The sequence below is a fragment of the Schistocerca piceifrons genome, chromosome 2 (genome assembly GCF_021461385.2).
Source record: "Schistocerca piceifrons isolate TAMUIC-IGC-003096 chromosome 2, iqSchPice1.1, whole genome shotgun sequence".
Classification (NCBI taxonomy): domain Eukaryota; kingdom Metazoa; phylum Arthropoda; class Insecta; order Orthoptera; family Acrididae; genus Schistocerca; species Schistocerca piceifrons.
The window spans coordinates 181016873-181036404 of record NC_060139.1 but is presented as its reverse complement, the minus strand read 5'-3'; the positions used below and the strand labels follow the sequence as shown (position 1 = coordinate 181036404).

Here is a 19532-nt window from a genome sequence, read left to right as displayed (position 1 = left end):
AGATGTGGAGACAGTGGAGCAGCGTATTCATGCTGCATTTGACGTTGTTCGGATGCAGCCTGGTCAGTGTGAATGCGGGAGACAGAACATGCTTCGGCGCGTATATGCATGCGTTGTGGCACGTGGTAACCATTTTCAACACATACTGTAACTGTGGCTACACGGTACAGCGTACATTAGACCGTAGTCACTGTAACAACAGACCATGGAAACTACGTATTTCTGGACATTACACCTTTTTTGCTCAGTATCATTTGTGCATGGTGGAAAAAGTGACCATGTATACATCATAGCTATCTGTCTATTAAATTATCGAACGACCCTAGTAGAAAGTCACATGACTGAAGAAGCGAATGAATCGTGTACAGCTGGTGTAGACGTAGTGAGGTGGTGTGCGGCTGTACTCGCCTGGAATCGGAGGTCTCCCAGCGGCGGCTCGGCGTAGGGGATTCCCCGGAAGCTGTAGTAGCGGGTGCCCGCCATCGTGTCCCGCACGGCTCCGCGCAGAGCCCCGGACTCCGTCTGCACCGTGACGTAGCCCTTCTCCACCTGCGAACACCACACCAACATAAAGATCCTCAGTGGGCAGCACAGAAACCACAGCACGTCTTCCTCTCTAGGCTAGTCCTATGCTCTTGAGCACCTTTGTCCTACATGGACGTAGAATGAAATATCAACACTAAATGCCTTAAGGTCCCAAGTTTGAAGATTATTCTATATCTAGTAAATGTGACGGTCATCAGTACTGGATAAAAGACTAGGATATAGGGTAACGTTCCACCGACGCCTACGTCTTTATAGGTGCATTACAACTTCGGACAGTGGATCGATGAGGAATGAAATCGACCATAACCTTTTCAAGGGAACCATCTCGCAATTCCCCTTGACCCTATAAGTACCAGTGATATCTGCCTGAAGCCACCATTTTATTAACTTGAAGTAATAATGCCTTTAGGATGAAACCACCGATTCTGTTGCAAGACAGACTTCTAGCAGTATACTAACGTACTTCTACGAAGGCAGGGATTTGTAGCAGTTACTTACAGCGTTCATATCAACAGTCTGAGCGGAGGTTGAGCTACGTGATTGTAGCATATCGTGACATGTGGTTTTCTTTATAGTCGCCGTATTGAGGATATCACTAGCAGTGGAACTAAGCATATCTGAAGTTATTGTAACATAAATCTGAGTTTGTACAACTGCTTTTATGAGGGGTTTTTAAATGAAACTGCTAGGGCAGTATGTAGTTTAATATAAAATTTATTAAATTTTACGCCCATTTTGCTTCTTATTCAGGACGACAATTTACCTTAGGCATTATGATTTCATGGAAGTTTCGTGATTTTTTTTGGGGGGGGGGGAGGGTTGCGTCTAGGAAAAAATGTTAACTTGCTTTCAAATATATCACATAAAATCATGTGTGGTTGAAAACTGTTTGTCCTAATGGTTCCAAAGTGAAGCAACTTCCTTAAGACAATTGATTGTTTACTTTTTGCGAATTACTTTTTTATTCATTGCTTACTGTGATAGATAATAAAGGTTAATTTCTGAAAATTTTAAAATTATATTCCAAAGTGAAACCAACTCCCCAAAACATTTGAGTGCTTACTGTTTTCGAATTTCTTCGCGTATTCGGTGTTTACTATGATAACAAAGGCTACTTTTGTGAAAAATTTTAAAATTATGTATTTTTAGGGTTCCATACTTCAATCGGTAAATACGGATCATTTTGTCTGTCTGTTCAAAATCCTTTTTCCCGGGAATGGGTAGACGTATCTACTTGAAATTTTTGTCATATATTACGATCTACGGTCCCCTGCCGACGTAAAAAAAGTGAAGCTTTTAAGCCAATGCAATCAAAAATACGGCATTTTATGTCACATATTTTTATACTTGCGAAGTCACTCACCAAAACCTTCCCGATGACTTAGAATCATGCAATTTGGCAAGAAGAAAGGTTTGACAGTACAAATTAAGGGAAAAATCTGAAATTGCTAATTTGTAATTATAGAAAACAAAAATTGTTTCTTTTGTTTTTTGCTACCCGACTTCCAATATGAAATTAAAACATTCTCGAAAGTATTTCAATCCCTGGTATCGATACCTTGCCAGTATCACTATCGATAACGGGCACAAATCGGCAGCATCCTCGACTCACGATACGGATGAACATATATACATAATTAAATTTGTATGGAATCCTCAGTGGGTGAGTGCAACTCGCACCTGAGCAATTATATTGTTGGGAAGCAAAGCGTTAAGAGATACATGGAAACCACGTAAAACCCATACGTGCATGGCCGATTAGGGTTTAGAGCCGCCGGTACACCGTTTCCAAGACCACTTACTCATCTCTGCGCTGCCATCTAATGCCTAGTCAGTCTTGGACTTGAAGTAATGAATAGCGACCCATAGTGTGGCTAACTAGTCGAGCGCGCTAAGCGCTGCTTCCTGGACCCCGGATCGAATCCGGCCGGCGGATTAACGACGAGGGCCGGTGTGCCGGCCAGCCTGGATGTGGTTTTTAGTCGGTTTTCCACATACCCTAAGTGAATACTGAGCTGCTCCCCACGTTCCGCCTCAGTCACACTCGTCGCAGACATTTCAAACACGTCCGCACTATTTCACGATTTACACTCGGCGCAGACAGTTGGGGTACACTGATTCCGTACTGGGGGTACGGGATGGCGGCGGGAAGGGCATCCCTAACACTAACACTGCCAAATCCGTTGTACCCACGCCGACCCTGCGATCGCTGCGGGACTATGGCGTAAGCGAAAGAAAGAAAGGTTAACTGGTATACATTGCTAAATTTAAATTTGACCATAAAGATTGCTAAAAGGTTCTATTTGATTCGATTCCTTCTGTAGATGAGATCCTGAAAAATACGCAACGTATCAGAAAAACAAAAATTTATGATACATATGTATTTACAAAAGGACAGACATGATACTGTTCCTTCCAAAGATACTAAGCGAGATGAAGCGAACCAAGAGCGTTGTACATATTGTTTGAATTTACTCATTATCTTCTTGAAGAATTTAGTAAGGACAAACGTCCTCTTCTTGATGACAGATGTTAATAAAGTGTGATATGCGTCATACCTTCCATCACAATTCGGGAGGACGGCAGTTCAGATCCCGTCGTGCTATCCAGATTTAAGTTCTCCATAACCTCCCTAAATCACTCCAGGTAAATACTGAAATGATTGCTTTCCCCATCCTTAACAAAAAAATCCGGGCCTGTGCTCCGTCTCTAATGACCTTGCTGTCGGCGGGACGTTACACTCTAAGCTTCCTTCTTGCGTCATAGCGATAGTTTCTCGGTGAGGAGTCATTCTTTAGTTTACGCCGTACTTTTGCGTTAAACTCATAGTTAACTTCTTGGATCTGGTGCCATTTATCTGTTTTGTAATTCTTTATCGATTCGTTTTACCATCTCATTGGTATGTGATCACGTCGGTGCACAGACCTAAAAAATTTTCGTGAAATTTCTTGTGTTTTAAGGACGTTCGTTCAATATCGACAGAATTATGTAAGAGCTTAACGTATGATGTGAAAAAATCACCTTATTTTGATGTCCAGGTAAAATTGCTGTTACAGTAAAAATAAAAAAAAATATCCTACTAGGTTGCATGAGGATTTGGCACAATAGCTGTACGTCATTTGGACGGCCGGGGTGGACGAGCGGTTCTACGCGCTACAGTCTGGAACCGCGCGACCGCTACGGTCGCAGGTTCGAATCCTGCCTCGGGCATGGATGTGTGTGATGTCCTTAGATTAGTTAGGTCTAAGTAGTTATAAGTTCTAGGGGACTGATGACCTTAGAAGTTAAGTCCCATAGTGCTCAGAGCCATTTTTTTTGTACGTTATTTTATTATAACTTCCAGCACGAGACATGCTTCGCCCTGTCAACATATTTCCTAATGTATATTTAGATAACGCACACTCTAAAAAAAAAAAAAAAAAACATCACGAAAGTATTATCCGAATTGTATGGAAACCAGTAGATGTGATGTACATGTGACAAACAAATGACTACAGGTTCAGGAAAATAGGATGATTTTTTTTTTCAAGAGGAGAAGCTCCAAAAATTGATCACCGCAATAAAGCGTTGGTCCACGTCTGACCCTTAGCCCTTAGGCAAGCAGCTGTTTGGCTTGGCATTGATTGATAGACTTTTTGCATGTCCTCTTGAGAGATATCGTGCCAAATTCTGTCCAACTGGGGAGTTAGATCGTCAAAATCCCGAGCTGTTTGGGTGACCCTGCCATAATGCTCAAAACCTTCTCAGTTGGTGTCAGGTCCAGCGACCTTGCTCGCCGAGGCAAGCACGATGAGAAGCGGTAGACACTCTCGCCGTGTGTGGGCAGGCATTACCTGGTTAAAAATTAAGCCCAGGATGGCTTTCCATGAAGGGCAACAAAACGGAACGTAGACTATCGTCGACGTACCGCTGCGCTGTAAGGGTAGTGCGAATGACAACCAGTGGGGTTCTGCTATGAAAGAAACAGCACCCCAGACCATTGGCCCTAGTTGTCGGGCCGTATGACGGGCGACAGTCAGGTTGGTATCCCACCATTATGTGGGGCGTCTCCAGACACATCTTCAGCCTTGAATCTCATTGGCTGGAGTAGAATTGTCTTTAGTGATGAGTCCCTCTTCGAATTGAGGCTCGGTAACCAGTGAAGACGGGTCTGGCGTTGGTGGGATACCAAGCTAACTGCCGCCTGCCACACGGCCCGACATCCAGGAGTGATGATCTGGGGTGCCATTTCTTTTCATAGCAGGATCCCGTTTGGTTGTCATTCATGGTACCCTTCCCAGCACAGCGGTACGTCGACGACGTTCTACTCTCCGTTTTGTTGCCGTTCAGGACAAGCCATCCTGGGCTTCAGTAAGATAATTCCCGCCCACACAGGTTAGTGTTTCTACTGCTTGTTTTTGTGCTTTCCAAAACCTATTTTTGCCAGCAAGGTCGCCGGATTTCTCCCAAATTCAGAACGTTTGGAGCATTATGGGCAGGGCCCTCCAGCTAATTCGGGATATGACGATGTAACGCGCCAGCTGGACAGAATTTGGCTTGATATCTACATCTTCAGCTACATCTACGTGAGTACTCTGCTATTCACAATAAACTGCCTGGCAGAGGGTTCAATGAACCACCTTCAAGCTGTTTCTCTCTACCGCTCCACTCTCGAACTGCATGCGAGAAAAACGAGCACTTAATTTTTTTCTGTGCAAGCCCTGATTTCTCTTATTTTATCGTGTTGATCATTTCTCCCTATGTGGCTGGGTGCCAACAGAATGTTTTCGCAATCGGAGGAGAAAACTGGTGATTGAAATTTCATGAGACGGTCCCGTCGAACGAAAAACGCCTTTGTTTTAATGATTGCCACTCCCATCCAGGTATCATGTCTGTGACACTATCTCCCCTATTTCGCGATAATACAAAACGAGCTGCCCTTTTTACTTTTTGGATGTCATCCGTCAGTCCCATCTGATCCGGACCCCACACCGCACAACAGAACAGGGCGATAAGCGTGGTGTAAGCAGTCTCTTTTAGTAGACCTGTTGCACCTTCTAAGTGTTCTGCCAATGAATCGCAGTCTTTGGTTTGCTCTACCCACAATATTATCTATGTGATCGTTCCAATTTAGGTTATTTGTAATTGTAATCGCTAAGTATTTAGCTGAATTTACAGCCTTCAGATTCGTGTGACTCATCGCATAATTGAAATTTACCCGATTTCTTTTAGTACTCGTGTGAATAACTTCGCACTTTTCTTTATTAGGGGGTCAGTTGCCACTTTTCGCACCCTACAGATATCTTAGCTAAATCATTTTGCAAGTCGTTTTGATCATCTGATGACTTTACAAGACGGTAAATGACAGCATGATCTGCAAACAATGTAAGACGGCTACTAAGATTGTCTCCTACGTCGTTAATATAGATCAGGAACAATAGAGGGCCTATAACTCTTCCTTGGGGAACGCCGGATATTACTTCTGTTTTACTCGATGACTTTCCATCTATTACTTTGAACTGTGGCCTCCCTGACAGGAAATCACGAATCCAGTCGCACAACTGAGGCGATACTCCGGAGGCACGCAGTTTGCTTAGAAGACTCTTGTGAGGAACGGTGTCGAAAGCATTCTGGAAATCTAAAAATATGGAATCAATTTGACATCCCCTGTCGATAGCACTCATTACTTCATGAGTATAAAGAGCTAGTTGTGTTTCACAACAACGATATTTTCTGAATCCGTGCTGACTATGCCTCAATAAATCGTTTTCTTCGAGGTCATAATGTTCGAATACAGTATATGTTCCAAAACACTGCTACAAATCGACGTTAGTGATATAGGCATGTAATTCAGCGGATTACTCCAAATTCCCTTTATGGGTATTTTTGTGACTTGAGCAATTTTCCAGTCTTTAGGTACGCACCTTTCTGTGAGCGAGTGGTTGTATATAATTGCTAAATACGGAGTTATTGTATCAGCATACTCTGAGAGGAACCTGACAGGTAAACAGTGTGGACCGGAGGCATTGCCTTTATTAAGTGATTTAAGCTGCTTTGTTACACCGAGGATATCTGCTTCTATGTTTCTCATCTTGGCAGTTGTTCTTGATTGGATATCCCGCAGGAGGACATGCAATAACTCTATCAATCAATGCCGAGCCGAATAACTGATTGCCTAAGGGCCAGAACCAGACCAACGCGTTATTCACTTGCTCAATTTCCAAAGCTCTTTCTCTAGACTAAATCTTCCAATTTTTCTGAAACAGTAATCATTTGCTTGTGTTTATATGTGCATCACATATACCGTTTTCCGGCTTAACCGGATAATTCCTTCCTGGTGCGTCGTTTTCTCTTTTTTGAAGATTGTTTAGCGTTGATCCAGATGCAAATCCCGTAATTCATTTATTATTTACACCTGAGAACAGTCTCTTGTTAGTGCTGAAAGTTTTCATAAACTGACATATCAGTATAGCTGTCGCTGTTGCTACCTTTACTCTCAACACTGTTCTGAGCAAGCCTCCCCATCTCTGCATAATATTGCAACTTCCATCTGTTTAAACCTTCTTATGTTCTCAAGTCTAGTCCCCATAAAAATTTTATATCGTCTCCACACTTTTTTCCATTACCAAACTGATGACTACTTGAAGCTTCAGAACGATGTATCCTACTAACTGATCGGTTCCTTTAGTCAAGGTACGCCGCAAATTCCTTTTCGCCATAAATGGACTCAGTACCTGCTCATTAGATAATCTATCTACCCATCTAATCTTCAGCATACTTCTGTAGCGCAAGACGTCAAAAGCTTCTCATCTGAGCTGTTTATCGTCCACTTTTCGGTCCTGTAAAAGGTTACACTCCAGACAAAGCAGAAAGACCTTCCAAAGCCTTAAATTTTTATCACATGTAAACAAATTTCTCTTTTTGACAAATGCTTTTCTTGCTGTTGTCAAACTACATTTTGTATCCTGTCTACTTTGGGCATCATCAGTTTTTGCCTGCCGAAATAGGAAAGTCGTCTACTACTTATAGTGTGTCACTCACTAATTAGATTCCCTCATGTGACGATACACTTATGTTAGCGATCTAAATGGTTCCTATAATCTGTAATCGGTACAGAGAGAACTGAATTTCTTTGCTGGGCTGGGTGCGAGTCGGTGGGACGAGTACGTCACGCGCATAACTGGTTTGTTCGTACGGACAGCTGTTTAGAAGAGCAAGTACACGAGCAGAAACTGTTAGAATACCGTCACACTCAGCATCACCTGATTTAATTCGACTACATTCCATTATACTCGTTTTACTTTCGTTGACGTTCAGCTTATAACCTCTAATCAAGACACAGTACATTCCGCTCAGCTGTTCTTCCTTTGCTGCCTCCGACAGAACTGTGATGTTATGAGCAAACGTCAAAGGTTATATTTCTTTTTTCTGAACATTAATTTGGTTTCCTTGGTTTACTTCAGTGCTCGCTCAGTGTACGTATTAAATAACCTCTCGAAGAATTTACAATCTGTTGCACTCCCTTCTTAAACACTGCCTCCCTTTCATACCTTTCAACTTATAACTGCAGTCTGGTTTCCATACAATTTGTAGATTACTTTTGGCTCTTTGTATTTTGTCTCTGCTGCCTTAAGTATGGAAAGAAAGTGTTCCAGTCAACTTTGTCAAAAGTTTTCCCTAAATCCGTTACATTAAATACTAATTTTCAATTTTTTTTTTTTTTTTTTTTTTGGAAACTGCAAATTAAGCCTCTTAAGGTAATTCAAGATTCCTCGTCACATTAACTGACGTCTTACGTACGGTGCAGTTATCTTGCTGACTTTAGAAGGCTATTTAGACGCCTAATGATAATAGCGCAGAACTCGCGCGGAAAAAATTCCATTAATACGTCTGTGAAAGTAGCAGTTATACCTCTTCAGACAGACCGTGAAACTATAATTTGCGGCTAAGGAGTAGTTGTCATGAGAATAATCATGTACTCAACCGCAAGAAGTATTTCTCTTTAATGCCACATTTCCGCTTCGTAATATGCATCTAAATAGAATTTTTCTCGGTATTTGTGGACTTCACTTTTTGGCTTACAGTGTGCAAAGTCTGGATTGAAAATAACCTGTCGTAAAAATAAGGGTCATTGGCAGGGGGAGGGTTCAGATAGGAAGTACAAAAGCCCCACAATTCGAACAGTCGCTCTGTCAACTATAAGCCCCTCCCAGACGGCGAAATCATTCCTAAAAGCCACCCACTCTGTCGACTGTAACCTATTCTTCTAATTCTTCCGTTTTAAAGCCTCACATAAATTAATTAGACACACTCCAAAATAATGAATTAGGAATTCAGTGGCAACTAATAAACAGGACCTTCAATTAATCCGGTTTCTTCTTTTAAACTCACTCGTAAAACGTTTGACTAACAATGATAATACCAAAGTAAAACCTTGGCACGTCTGACAAAAGTGTCTTAGGCATGATTCTGATAATCGCGTAAATGGAACATAGTCGTGAAGTTGTACCGCGATTGTCGTGACGTTAGTATGAAAGGCAGCTAGTTTTAAAACAGGGAATATGTTTCATATGTGCGCAGAGTTGAAAGCAAACTGTTCATTTGAGTCTGAATTCGGCAGCGATTCGATCTCACCATAGCACACTGGAAGTGGAGGCTGAAATGGCTGCAAAATCAGTCATTGGCAGCACACCAACGTCAATGGCTAAGTAAAATCAGTTAAAAATCTTTCATTGAGGGAATGGTCCAGTCCGACATGTCGAAACATGCCCTGAAATTTTTTTTAGACAGGAAGAACACACCGACAGAAACACAATGTCAAAATTTTGGCTGCTAAGATATACTGCAAGTACTTAAAAAAATGCCAAATTCGTAGCTCGCCAAATGGCTGGAGAAATGGACACCCCTACCATAGTTGTAGCAGACAGCGCATGCGCAAAACAGCAGACGCATGTCCTTACTTGTCTGCAGATCGGTAAAAAGACAACACGGCGCAACGCGATCGTAATTTGTTAAGTGAATTCCAGTTTTCGTTGATAGTTTCTCTGTCACAATTATTCACATTTCCTATTCACTAGAATTCGCAACTCATTTAATCTCCATAATAATTACCAGTTCCTCTTACGGTATCGATAAGTGTTGACAATGAGATGAAGGTGAATTTAAAATAATAATTTTCTGTCCGCAGCTCGTGGTCGTGCGGTAGCGTTCTCGCTTCCCACGCCCGGGTTTCCGGGTTCGATTCCCGGCGGGGTCAGGGATTTTCTCTGCCTCGTGATGACTGGGTGTTGTCTAATGTCCCTAGGTTAGTTAGGTTTAAGTAGTTCTAAGTTCTAGGGGACTGATGACCGTAGATGTTAAGTCCCATAGTGCTCAGAGCGATTTGAACCATTTTTTTAAATACTTTTCTTCCTTGTTTTCTTCCGATATGCTTGCCAATAGCAATTGTCTTTGTGCAGGTTCCAGAGTTTCACAGTAATGTGGAATGCAGTAATATTTTCAATCTTGTTATATGAATAATGTGGTATGCCATCGATATCACCTATTTCTCCTGAAGACCTACATATGTGTTATTTTTAGTTAATTTCTTGGGAATTCATTTGAATGATGTAGACATTTCATTAGAAATTGTGTAAGCTTTAGAAGAAACAGGAAATAACTCTGACGATTCTGTGAATTGTTGTACAAACGATGACTGTTGAAATAATTAGAGCCCAGAACACAAATACAGTACATTCCAAGCGCAAAGAAAACATGTGCATTAATAGCTTTCAGTTACAAAGAAAAGGCTGTAAGTTTTTGGTTCATAATTGGAGAGAGAAACTGCCTGAAGTTAAGCAGTGTAGAAGACAGTTTCGTTTCGTAAAATCATTGCTACGGGTAACAGCGGCTACATGTCGTGGTAGTTCGCTGAAGGGAGTTGGCACTGCATCTGCACACACAACTCATCTAATTCTCGTAATTTCCGGGGAGGGGGCGATGAGCTCTGACGCCACGTCAGCCACGTCCCGGAAGTGTTCGATCGTGTTCGGATCTGCGAGTTTAGGGGCCAGCATATCAGTTGGAACTCACCACTATGCTCCTCGAACCATTCCGACAAACACCTGACCTTATGACGGGGCGCTTTATCTTGCTGAAAAATGCCACTGCCATCGAGAAACATGAAGGGGTGACGTGGTCTGCAAACAGTGTACGATGCTCCTTGGCCGTCATGGTGCCTTGCACGAGCTCCACTGGCCCCACGGATGCCAACGTGAATGTTCCCCAGAGTGTCACAGAGCCATCGTCATCTCGTTTCCGCCCCGCAGTACAGGTGTCAAGGAGCTGTTGCTCTGGAACACGACGGATTTCCGCCCTCCCATCGAGATGATGAAGAAGGTATCGAGATTCATCATACCATACAACACACTGCCACTGTGCCAACGTCCGGTGTCGATACTGACGTGCCCATTTCAGTCGTAGTTGCCGATGTCGTGGTGTTAACATTGGCACACGCTTGGGCCATCGGCTGCAGAGGCCCATCGTTAGGAGTTTTCGGTGCGCTGTGTGTTCAGAGACACTTGTACTCTGTCCAGTTAGTTCCGCCACAGATCGCCTCCTGTCCTCTTTTACCAGTCTGTCCAGCCTACGACGTCCGACATCCGTAATGAGGGGTAGCCATCCAACCCCAAGACGTCTGGGCGTGGTTTCACCTCGGTTTTGCCACGTGCTGAAGACACCCACAGCACTTCTCGAACAACAGACTAGTCGTACAGTTTCGGAAATGCTCGTGCCGAGCCTCCGGGCCATCGCAGTCTGCCATCGGCCAAGCTCAGATAGATCGCACGCCTTCCCCATTCTGCACATGGAGAGCACGGTCACTGATACTACGAGGCGTGTTTTTTAAGGGGAGCCGGTGGTGGTCAAATCCAAAAAAATTACGATTTTTTTTTGCTACCGAAAATTAATTGGAACATTCCTCTTTAATGTAAACTTTGAATTATTGTTCTACTCGCCCTAGAAGTGGAGTTATTACCATTTTCCCCCACGCCTGCAGAGGAAATGGGCGGCCGCTGAATGCATCTAACACCCTCTCGTGACTTCCTGGCGAACTGCTTGGGATTTTCTCGAGCTGTTAACGCTTACAGCGCCTTATGCTACGCATACAGAGAGTGTGCAAGGGTTGGCTACATTGTTTTCTGTGACAAATGAAGCGCTAAGAGCGCGGAACATCGTCTCTTTGCTGTTTACCGTTTCGAATTAGTTCAGTGTTGCGCCTGTTGTTGGTAGTATTATACTTATTGTGTAAAGCGTTGTTCTGGTTACGATGCCACGTTTTAGTAACCGTGTATATAAGAAGAGGAAGAATGTAGGGAAAAGAAAATTAACACTAATACCAAGTTACGATACAATTACTGAAACAGTGCGTTCTTCTGCTAAGCAACACATGGCCGGCCATAGCCCTGTGACATCTTCTGTAAGTAGGCTGTTTATGTTTTCTCTATGTAAGTAGGCTGTTTATGTTTTCTTATTGGCAACGTTACGTAGCGCTCAATATGAAAATCACTGGCTGTGCTGTGTGCAGTCTGTGGCTAGTTTGCATTGTTGTCTGCCATTGTAGTGTTGGGCAGCGGCAGCTGGCTGTGAACAGCGCGTAGCGTTGCGCAGTTGGAGGTGAGCCGCCAGCAGTGGTGGATGTGGGGAGAGAGATGGCGGAGATTTGTAATTTGTCATGAACTGATATATATATTATGGCTTGTGATGATATTAAGGTAAATACATTGTTTGTTCTCTATTAATATCTTTCATTTGCTAACTATCCCTATCAGTAGTTAGTGCCTTCAGTAGTTTGAATCTTTTATTTAGCTGGCAGTAGTGGCGCTCGCTGTATTGCAGTAGCTTGAGCAGCGAAGATTTTTGTGAGGTAAGTGATTTGTGAAAGGTATAGTTTAATGTTAGTCAGGGCCATTCTTGTGTAGGGAATTTTGAAAGTCAGATTGCGTTGCGCTAACAAAATATTGTGTGTCAGTTTAAGCACAGTCATGTAGAAATGTTCAAAGGGGAAGTTTCATATGTCGACCCTTAGCCGAGGATACCTCACTGGAATCTTCTGATTTTTTCTTGTAGTTTGTGTAATTGGTGTAGCTATTGTTTATTGGTAGTGCGTAATCATAGAGAGAATTTCCTTTGTAGTTGTAGTTTTTCATTGTTGTACAGTAAAACAGTTGTGGCATGCATGTAGATTTGCACCAAGTATTTCGCAGCTGTGCTTGCAATTAACTAGATATTATTTTCAGTGCTATGTTAATGTGTTCTCTTATTTTTGATCTTCAAATTGTGTTTTTCTGTGTTGTCGTGTGAAATACTGTGACAATAATGGCGTGTGAAAAACGTAATACTAGGCTCCAAAGTAAACTGAGAAATGACAGTGAAAATGAAAGCAGTGTGTTAGCGCCACCGAGTAATGAATTAGCTGATGTTCAAAGTAGTAATTTGGTAACTGTTCATAGGGAAATGGAGCAGGCGGCAAACAATGGCGTGGACAGTGAAACAATTAGTGAAGAGGGACGCATTATCGATCGATCGGTCGGCAACAGCTTGCCTCAGGAATCGGGAATGTCAGGACACAATTTTGCGAATACTGTAGACTCAGGTTTTGGGTTCTCGCCGTTTTCTCAAATAAGTCAAGACACATTTTCTGCATGTCAAAATGTCAATGTTGCCGGTGCAAATTCACTGCCGAAAAGCACTGAGGAACATGTTTCAGACACCAGTGCATTGTTATTACAGTTAATGCAACAAATGGGACAAAAGCTACAAAAGTTAGACACAACACTTGAACAAAATCAGAAACAAATGGGACAAAATCTTAAAAAGTTAGACACAGTGGAACAAAATCTTAAAAAGTTAGACACAATGGAACAACACCAGAGACAAACACAGCAACAGTTAGACGCAATGGAACAAAATCTTCAAAAGTTAGACACCACACTTGAACAAACACGTGAAGATTTAACTACTGAGTTACATAACATTGAATCGAAATGTCAAAAAGTCTGTAATGACGTAAAAACACAAATTTGTGAGCATTTTCAACCTATTTTTTCGCGGCATGAAAATGCATTACAGAATCACGAAGCAGCCATAAAAGAGCTGCAAACCATTGTTCATGAAAATCATGAGACCTTGTGGGCTAAATTTGACTCAGTTGCATCTACCGATTCGGTTACGCAACTTGCAAAAGCTCAGGAAAACTTAAAGGACAAAGTAGATACTCTGAAACTTGGTTCAGAAAAACACGCTGAGGAAATAAGTACACTATCGGAGAAAGTAGCCGAACTTTCGGATCAATTCACTAACTTATCTACAAAGGTAGATGATGATCTGAATGACACAAGACCCGTAGCCTTCACTGACACAGAAGAGTATGAACAAATAAGAAAATTCAAACAAAATCAGAATCAAATTAATACACAACACCAAAGAGAAATCCGGGAAGTACAAGATCAGCTGACACAGGTAATACAAGAATTACGTATTTCAGAGGACACTCGCGCTCCAACACGGGAAGAGGGACTTAGAAACACGGAAAAGCTGCAAAATAATAACACAGGGCATTTCGGAAGTAATGAAAGAAATTGGGAATGTGCACCGAATTTTGAGATGGAACCGCCGACACGACGTAACTATGACCGAGATGCTACTCGCCGACACGATGATTTTGACTATAAGCTGTTCATTACTACACGTAAATTCAAAACGTTTAAGAATTCTGCCAACGACATTCATCCACAAGCGTGGCTCCATCAATTCTCTCATTGTTTCCCTCCCAACTGGTCATTGGAGCACAGGTTAGAATTTATGTGTGGCTACTTAGAGAATGAACCAGGTGTAAGAATGCGATCGGTCATTCACGATTGTCACAGTGAAAGAGATTTTTATCATGCCTTCCTCTCAGCGTATTGGTCTCAAGCTACACAAGACCGTGTAAAACATAACATCATAATGATGAAACACTTCGAACAATCTGAATTTTCCAGTCTTGTGAAATATTTTGAAGACATGTTGCACAAGAATCAATACCTGTCAAACCCATACAGCCCCTCAGAACTCATCCGCATTTGCTTAATCAAATTACCTGAACATTTACGACACATTATTTTGGCAGGGCGTTGCAAAGACGACATTGAAGCATTTCAGGGACTGTTACAAGAATTAGAAATTGACACTGACAATCGCGGAATGCGAAACCAGGAACACAACAATTACAGGTCACATCCGTCGCAATTCCGCGATGAAAGAAGTAATAACTTGACACGACAAGGCTATTCTCACAACACAAATCGTGACCAAACCAGACACCACCCGTATGACAACCGTTGGCAGAGTAGTAATAACTACAGGGAAAGATCACCTCTCCGTGGTAATGACTATCACAGAGACAATAAGAGAAACAGACAATATGGGAACCAAAATAAATACTATCAAGGGAGACAGAATAACTTTAGACGCAACGGACCAGCGCGCAGTTACGATTCAGGGAGAAATTCTCCACCATGTGACCGACAAGAAAGAAACTATGGAATCTACCGACATGACGACAGACGATATGATCGTAACGACAGACCTGAATTGCATCAGAACTGGCGGGATTCAAACAGAGCAGGGCCCTCTCGTCACGGTGAATTTGTAGAAGTTAGGTCTCCAAACCCCAATAACGACGCGCGCCAACAAAGAGACAATAGGCAATGACTCACACCGCTAGCAGCCACAAAACGTTCTTATGACACTAACGACGCAGCTGCCGTAGCTAGTAATTACGTAAAAATGGAAGATATTAGGGACATCTTACTCCAAGAACACGACGTAAAACATAACAACGTTGCATATCCTGTGATTTGCATTACAGTAAATGACGTAAAATTTACGGCAGTACTTGACTCTGGCAGTCCCATTTCAGTAATCAGTGAAACAGCCTTTAGCAAATGCAACAAATCGAACGATTGCCCCACACTTCCGTTACGTAAGATTAAATTACAAGGTGCAATCTTTGGAAAAAGTGTAGATGTACGCCAACAAACCAACCTAGAATTCTTTTGTCAAAGCCACAGCTTCTCTACGAACTTCCTTATTGTTTCATTATTGTCGACGGAAATTATACTGGGAGTAGACTTTTTGAATGAATACAAAGCAATCTTAAACTTTCACGATGCTGAAATAACTTTAGAAAAAGAAGGTAAGTCAATAGCTTTGAAATTTGAAGATTGGCTCTCAAACCATGATGAGGAAATTAATCGGCTTTACGTTCTGTTAGACAACAGTTCGGAATTTTCTACGGAACTAGACACTAACAATCACTCTGCAAGTACTGACAGGGATGATATCGACGGCGCATTTGACACTAATAAGTTAATTCAGAATAAAATTCAAACAATTGAGAATTGTAATGACACTGATAGGCAGGACCTTTTTGAGATTTTACAAGCACATTCCACAGTTTTTACTCATAAAACAGGAACAATCAAGGGATTTCAATACCAATTTCGTGTTCGTGAGCATACTAAATTTTGTGTTAGACCATATGTAATTCCAGCACATTATAGGGACCGTGTTAGAACAGAAATACAATCTATGCTCGATGAGGGCATTATTGAGCCTGCAGTAAGCTCATACAACAATCCATTACATGTTGTTGAGAAGAAAAATGGATCGATCAGGCTTGTCTTAGATTCGAGACAAATCAATACGATCATTATTCCTGAAACAGACAGGCCGCAAACGTTAGAAGAACTTCTTCAAAATTTTAATGGTGTAAAAGTGTTGTCTTCCATTGATCTCAGATCCAGCTTTTATCAGATCGAACTTCATCCAGAATGTAGAAAATACACAGCTTTCCTTTGTTTCGGCGTTTGTTATGAGTTTCGGAAACTTCCTTTTGGTTTGAACATTTCTTCGGCAGCATTCATTCGTGGGTTAAATTCCATATTACCTGAGTTCTTAAAACGTCACATCACCTTGTATGTGGACGATATTCTGATAGCAGAAGCTTCATGGGAACAACATAATCGCATCCTCAACAGTTTGTTACGTATTTTTGCAGAATCTGGAATTACAGTTAACTTGGAAAAGTCTGAATTCGGTAGGACAAAGGTGAAGTTTTTGGGACATATTATTTCTTCTGAAGGGATTCAGCCGGATCCTGAAAAGTTAGAAGCAATCAGAGCCATTCCAGTTCCATCCACAAAAAGACAAGTCCGCAGTTTTCTAGGTCTCGTAAATTTTTACCGTCGTTTTCTGAATATGCAAATTCTTGTTACACCAAAACTTTGTTCTCTCACTGGAAAAAATACTATTTGGAACTGGGACGAACAAGCACAATTGGAATTCAATTCTTTGAAAGAAGCGTTACTTCACGCGCCAATCTTAGCTCATCCAGATCTGTCACAAGATTTCTGCCTTAGCACGGATTCTTCTAAAGTCGGTCTTGGTGCCCATTTATTTCAAGAAGCCATAGAAAATGACACTACCATTCAGAAAACCATTGCTTTTGCTAGCCGAGTGGTAACCAAATCTGAAAAAAATTATTCCGTTACTGAATTAGAAGCTTTAGCTATCGTTTGGGCATTTAACAAATTCCGTTTCTTTCTTTCTGGTAAGCACGTAAAAGTATACAGTGATCATCGTGCATTACAATTTCTTATGTCTTCAAAATTAAATCATGACAGGTTAAAACGTTGGGCATTGTTTCTGCAAGAATTCCGCTTCACAATAGTCTACATTCCCGGCAAGGAGAACATTGTTGCGGACGCACTGTCACGTGCACCGGCTGGGCTTGAGAAAAGTACCACAGAAGGCAACCTCGAGAAAAATTTCAGTATTCTTTACATTCAGAAAGTCGCCTTTGAAAACTTCATCACCACATCTTTAAAGGACATTGCTCATGAACAAGATAAAGATCCGATTTGGAAAGACATCAAGAGCAAATGGCATGAAAGGACACACACACAGATTCGGCATTATTATCTGGTTAGAAACAACATACTGTTCAAACGCTGCACTGTTGATGACAAGCTATGGGTACTTTGCATTCCTGACGATTTTGTTAATAAGCTCATTTGGTACATTCATTTCAGCTACGCACATTTTGGTCCACGAAAATGTTATCATATTCTTCGAACGACTTGTTATTTTAACAATATGGAAAAGCGAATTCGAAGAGTCTTGTCTATTTGTAAACTTTGTCAAAAGGCGAAACCATCTACTGTCTCACATCGTGCTCCGTTGTTTCCTATCATTCCTTCTAAATTAAAAGAATTTGCTGCTGTTGATCTCTTGGGACCGCTTGTCAGAACATCTAATGGATTTTCGTACGTTCTAGTCGCTGTTGAACTTACTTCAAAATTTGTTTCTTTCACACCGTTACGTAAAGCCACTGGACGGTCTGTATCCAACGCCTTTGTTAAAAATTTCTTACGTGAAGTTGGACACGTTAGTAAAGTCATTTCAGATAACGGACCGCAATTCAGATCTGCTGTTTGGTCACGCATGCTTCGCAACCATAAAATCAAACCTGTTTTTATTTCATTGTACTCACCACATTGTAACCCGTCTGAACGGATTATGAAAGAAATCAATAAGCTTTGTAGACTTTATTGTCACAGAAAGCATCAGCATTGGGACAGATATTTACACTTATTTCAAAATGTGCTGAATGAAATGCCTCATGATTCCACTGCTTTACCACCTACTCTTGTACTAAAGAATGAAGAACCACCGAACAGAATCAGAGAGCTTGTACCTTTCCCAAATACACGTAAACTTCGACACAAAGACATAATTGATTTGGCTCTTAAAAATATAAAATCTGCAGCAGACAAAAGGAGAAAACTACACGGTAAAGCAAATACAAAGAAATTGTATATTGGTCAGAAAGTTCTCATTAAAGCTCATTCATTGTCACATAAGAAGAAACACTTGAGTCACAAATTCTTTCTAGTTTACAATGGACCTTACAGAATCCGACGTATACCACATGATAATTGCGTTGAAGTTGAAACTCTGCGTACTAGGAAGAGTAAAGGTTTACACCACATTTCACATGTAAAACCGTTTATTGAAAGATAATCTGCTTTTTAACTTTGTCATTGCCATAAAACTTTTCGCTTCACATTACTAATATGCTTTGTCAGATTTAGAATCTGTTAACATGTAACAATGTTTGAAGTTAAATATCCAGTCTAGAACCTAGGGAACATTTTTAAACAGAAATTACGAATGCATTGTTATAGTGAACAGACGACACAGTGCTGTATTTGTTTATTCTTGCTTGTTAGTTGCACGATTACGTAACGACTATCAGGCTTACATACTTAGGACACATACTATATTGGTACTGCTAATGTGATTTTAATGCAACATTTTGGTTTACTTGAAAATACATTCTGGGTTTAAAGTACTTTCTGTGAGATACCAGACGACAGAGTGATTAGTTTATGTGACAGCTACACGATTTTTATCACGACGTTACTAATGTGTGACAATTTACAGTGTTGCTTTTGTAGTGTTTCTGTTTTATTTCTGCACAGTTTTTCTGTATTATTCTGGAAAGTAAAACATGTTTTAATAGTAACTTTTGTGGTATAGCTACAATGAGACAGCCTTTTCCGTAGCACAACAATACGTTACAGCACAGTAATTTCTTCATCACAACAATAAGCGTAATAACTAAGATATCCATACGCAAAGCATTTCACTTTTGTTTATCATGAGGTAAGTACATTGACTTCTGCAGAACTTAGCTTTCGGAGGACGATAAGTACGACACTTCCACAGAATTATCTTACAGCAAGACGCACATTTAGCGCTACAGGACACGTATTAGAGTGATTAATTTTATACTTAAAACATTTATTTTTAAAGATTTTTGAATTACAAAGAAAGTTTTCCGTGATACATTTCATTCCATTGCTGTAATCTGTAACACCTGAGGGTATAATTACATTAATCCTCAGGGGGGTACACGCTTACTT

At 41.2% G+C, this 19532-nt stretch overlaps 1 protein-coding gene across 2 annotated transcripts in view; it reads right to left on the bottom strand.

Moving 5' to 3' along the window:
- The window catches only part of LOC124777448 (esterase FE4-like), a 324295-nt gene that overhangs the window by 172500 nt on the left and 132263 nt on the right, over positions 1-19532 (bottom strand). For both annotated transcript variants that reach the window (XM_047252862.1, XM_047252864.1), the window contains one exon: positions 409-549. In XM_047252862.1, coding sequence (XP_047108818.1) covers positions 409-549 — 141 coding nt within the window. The remainder of the gene's footprint in view (positions 1-408; positions 550-19532) is intronic.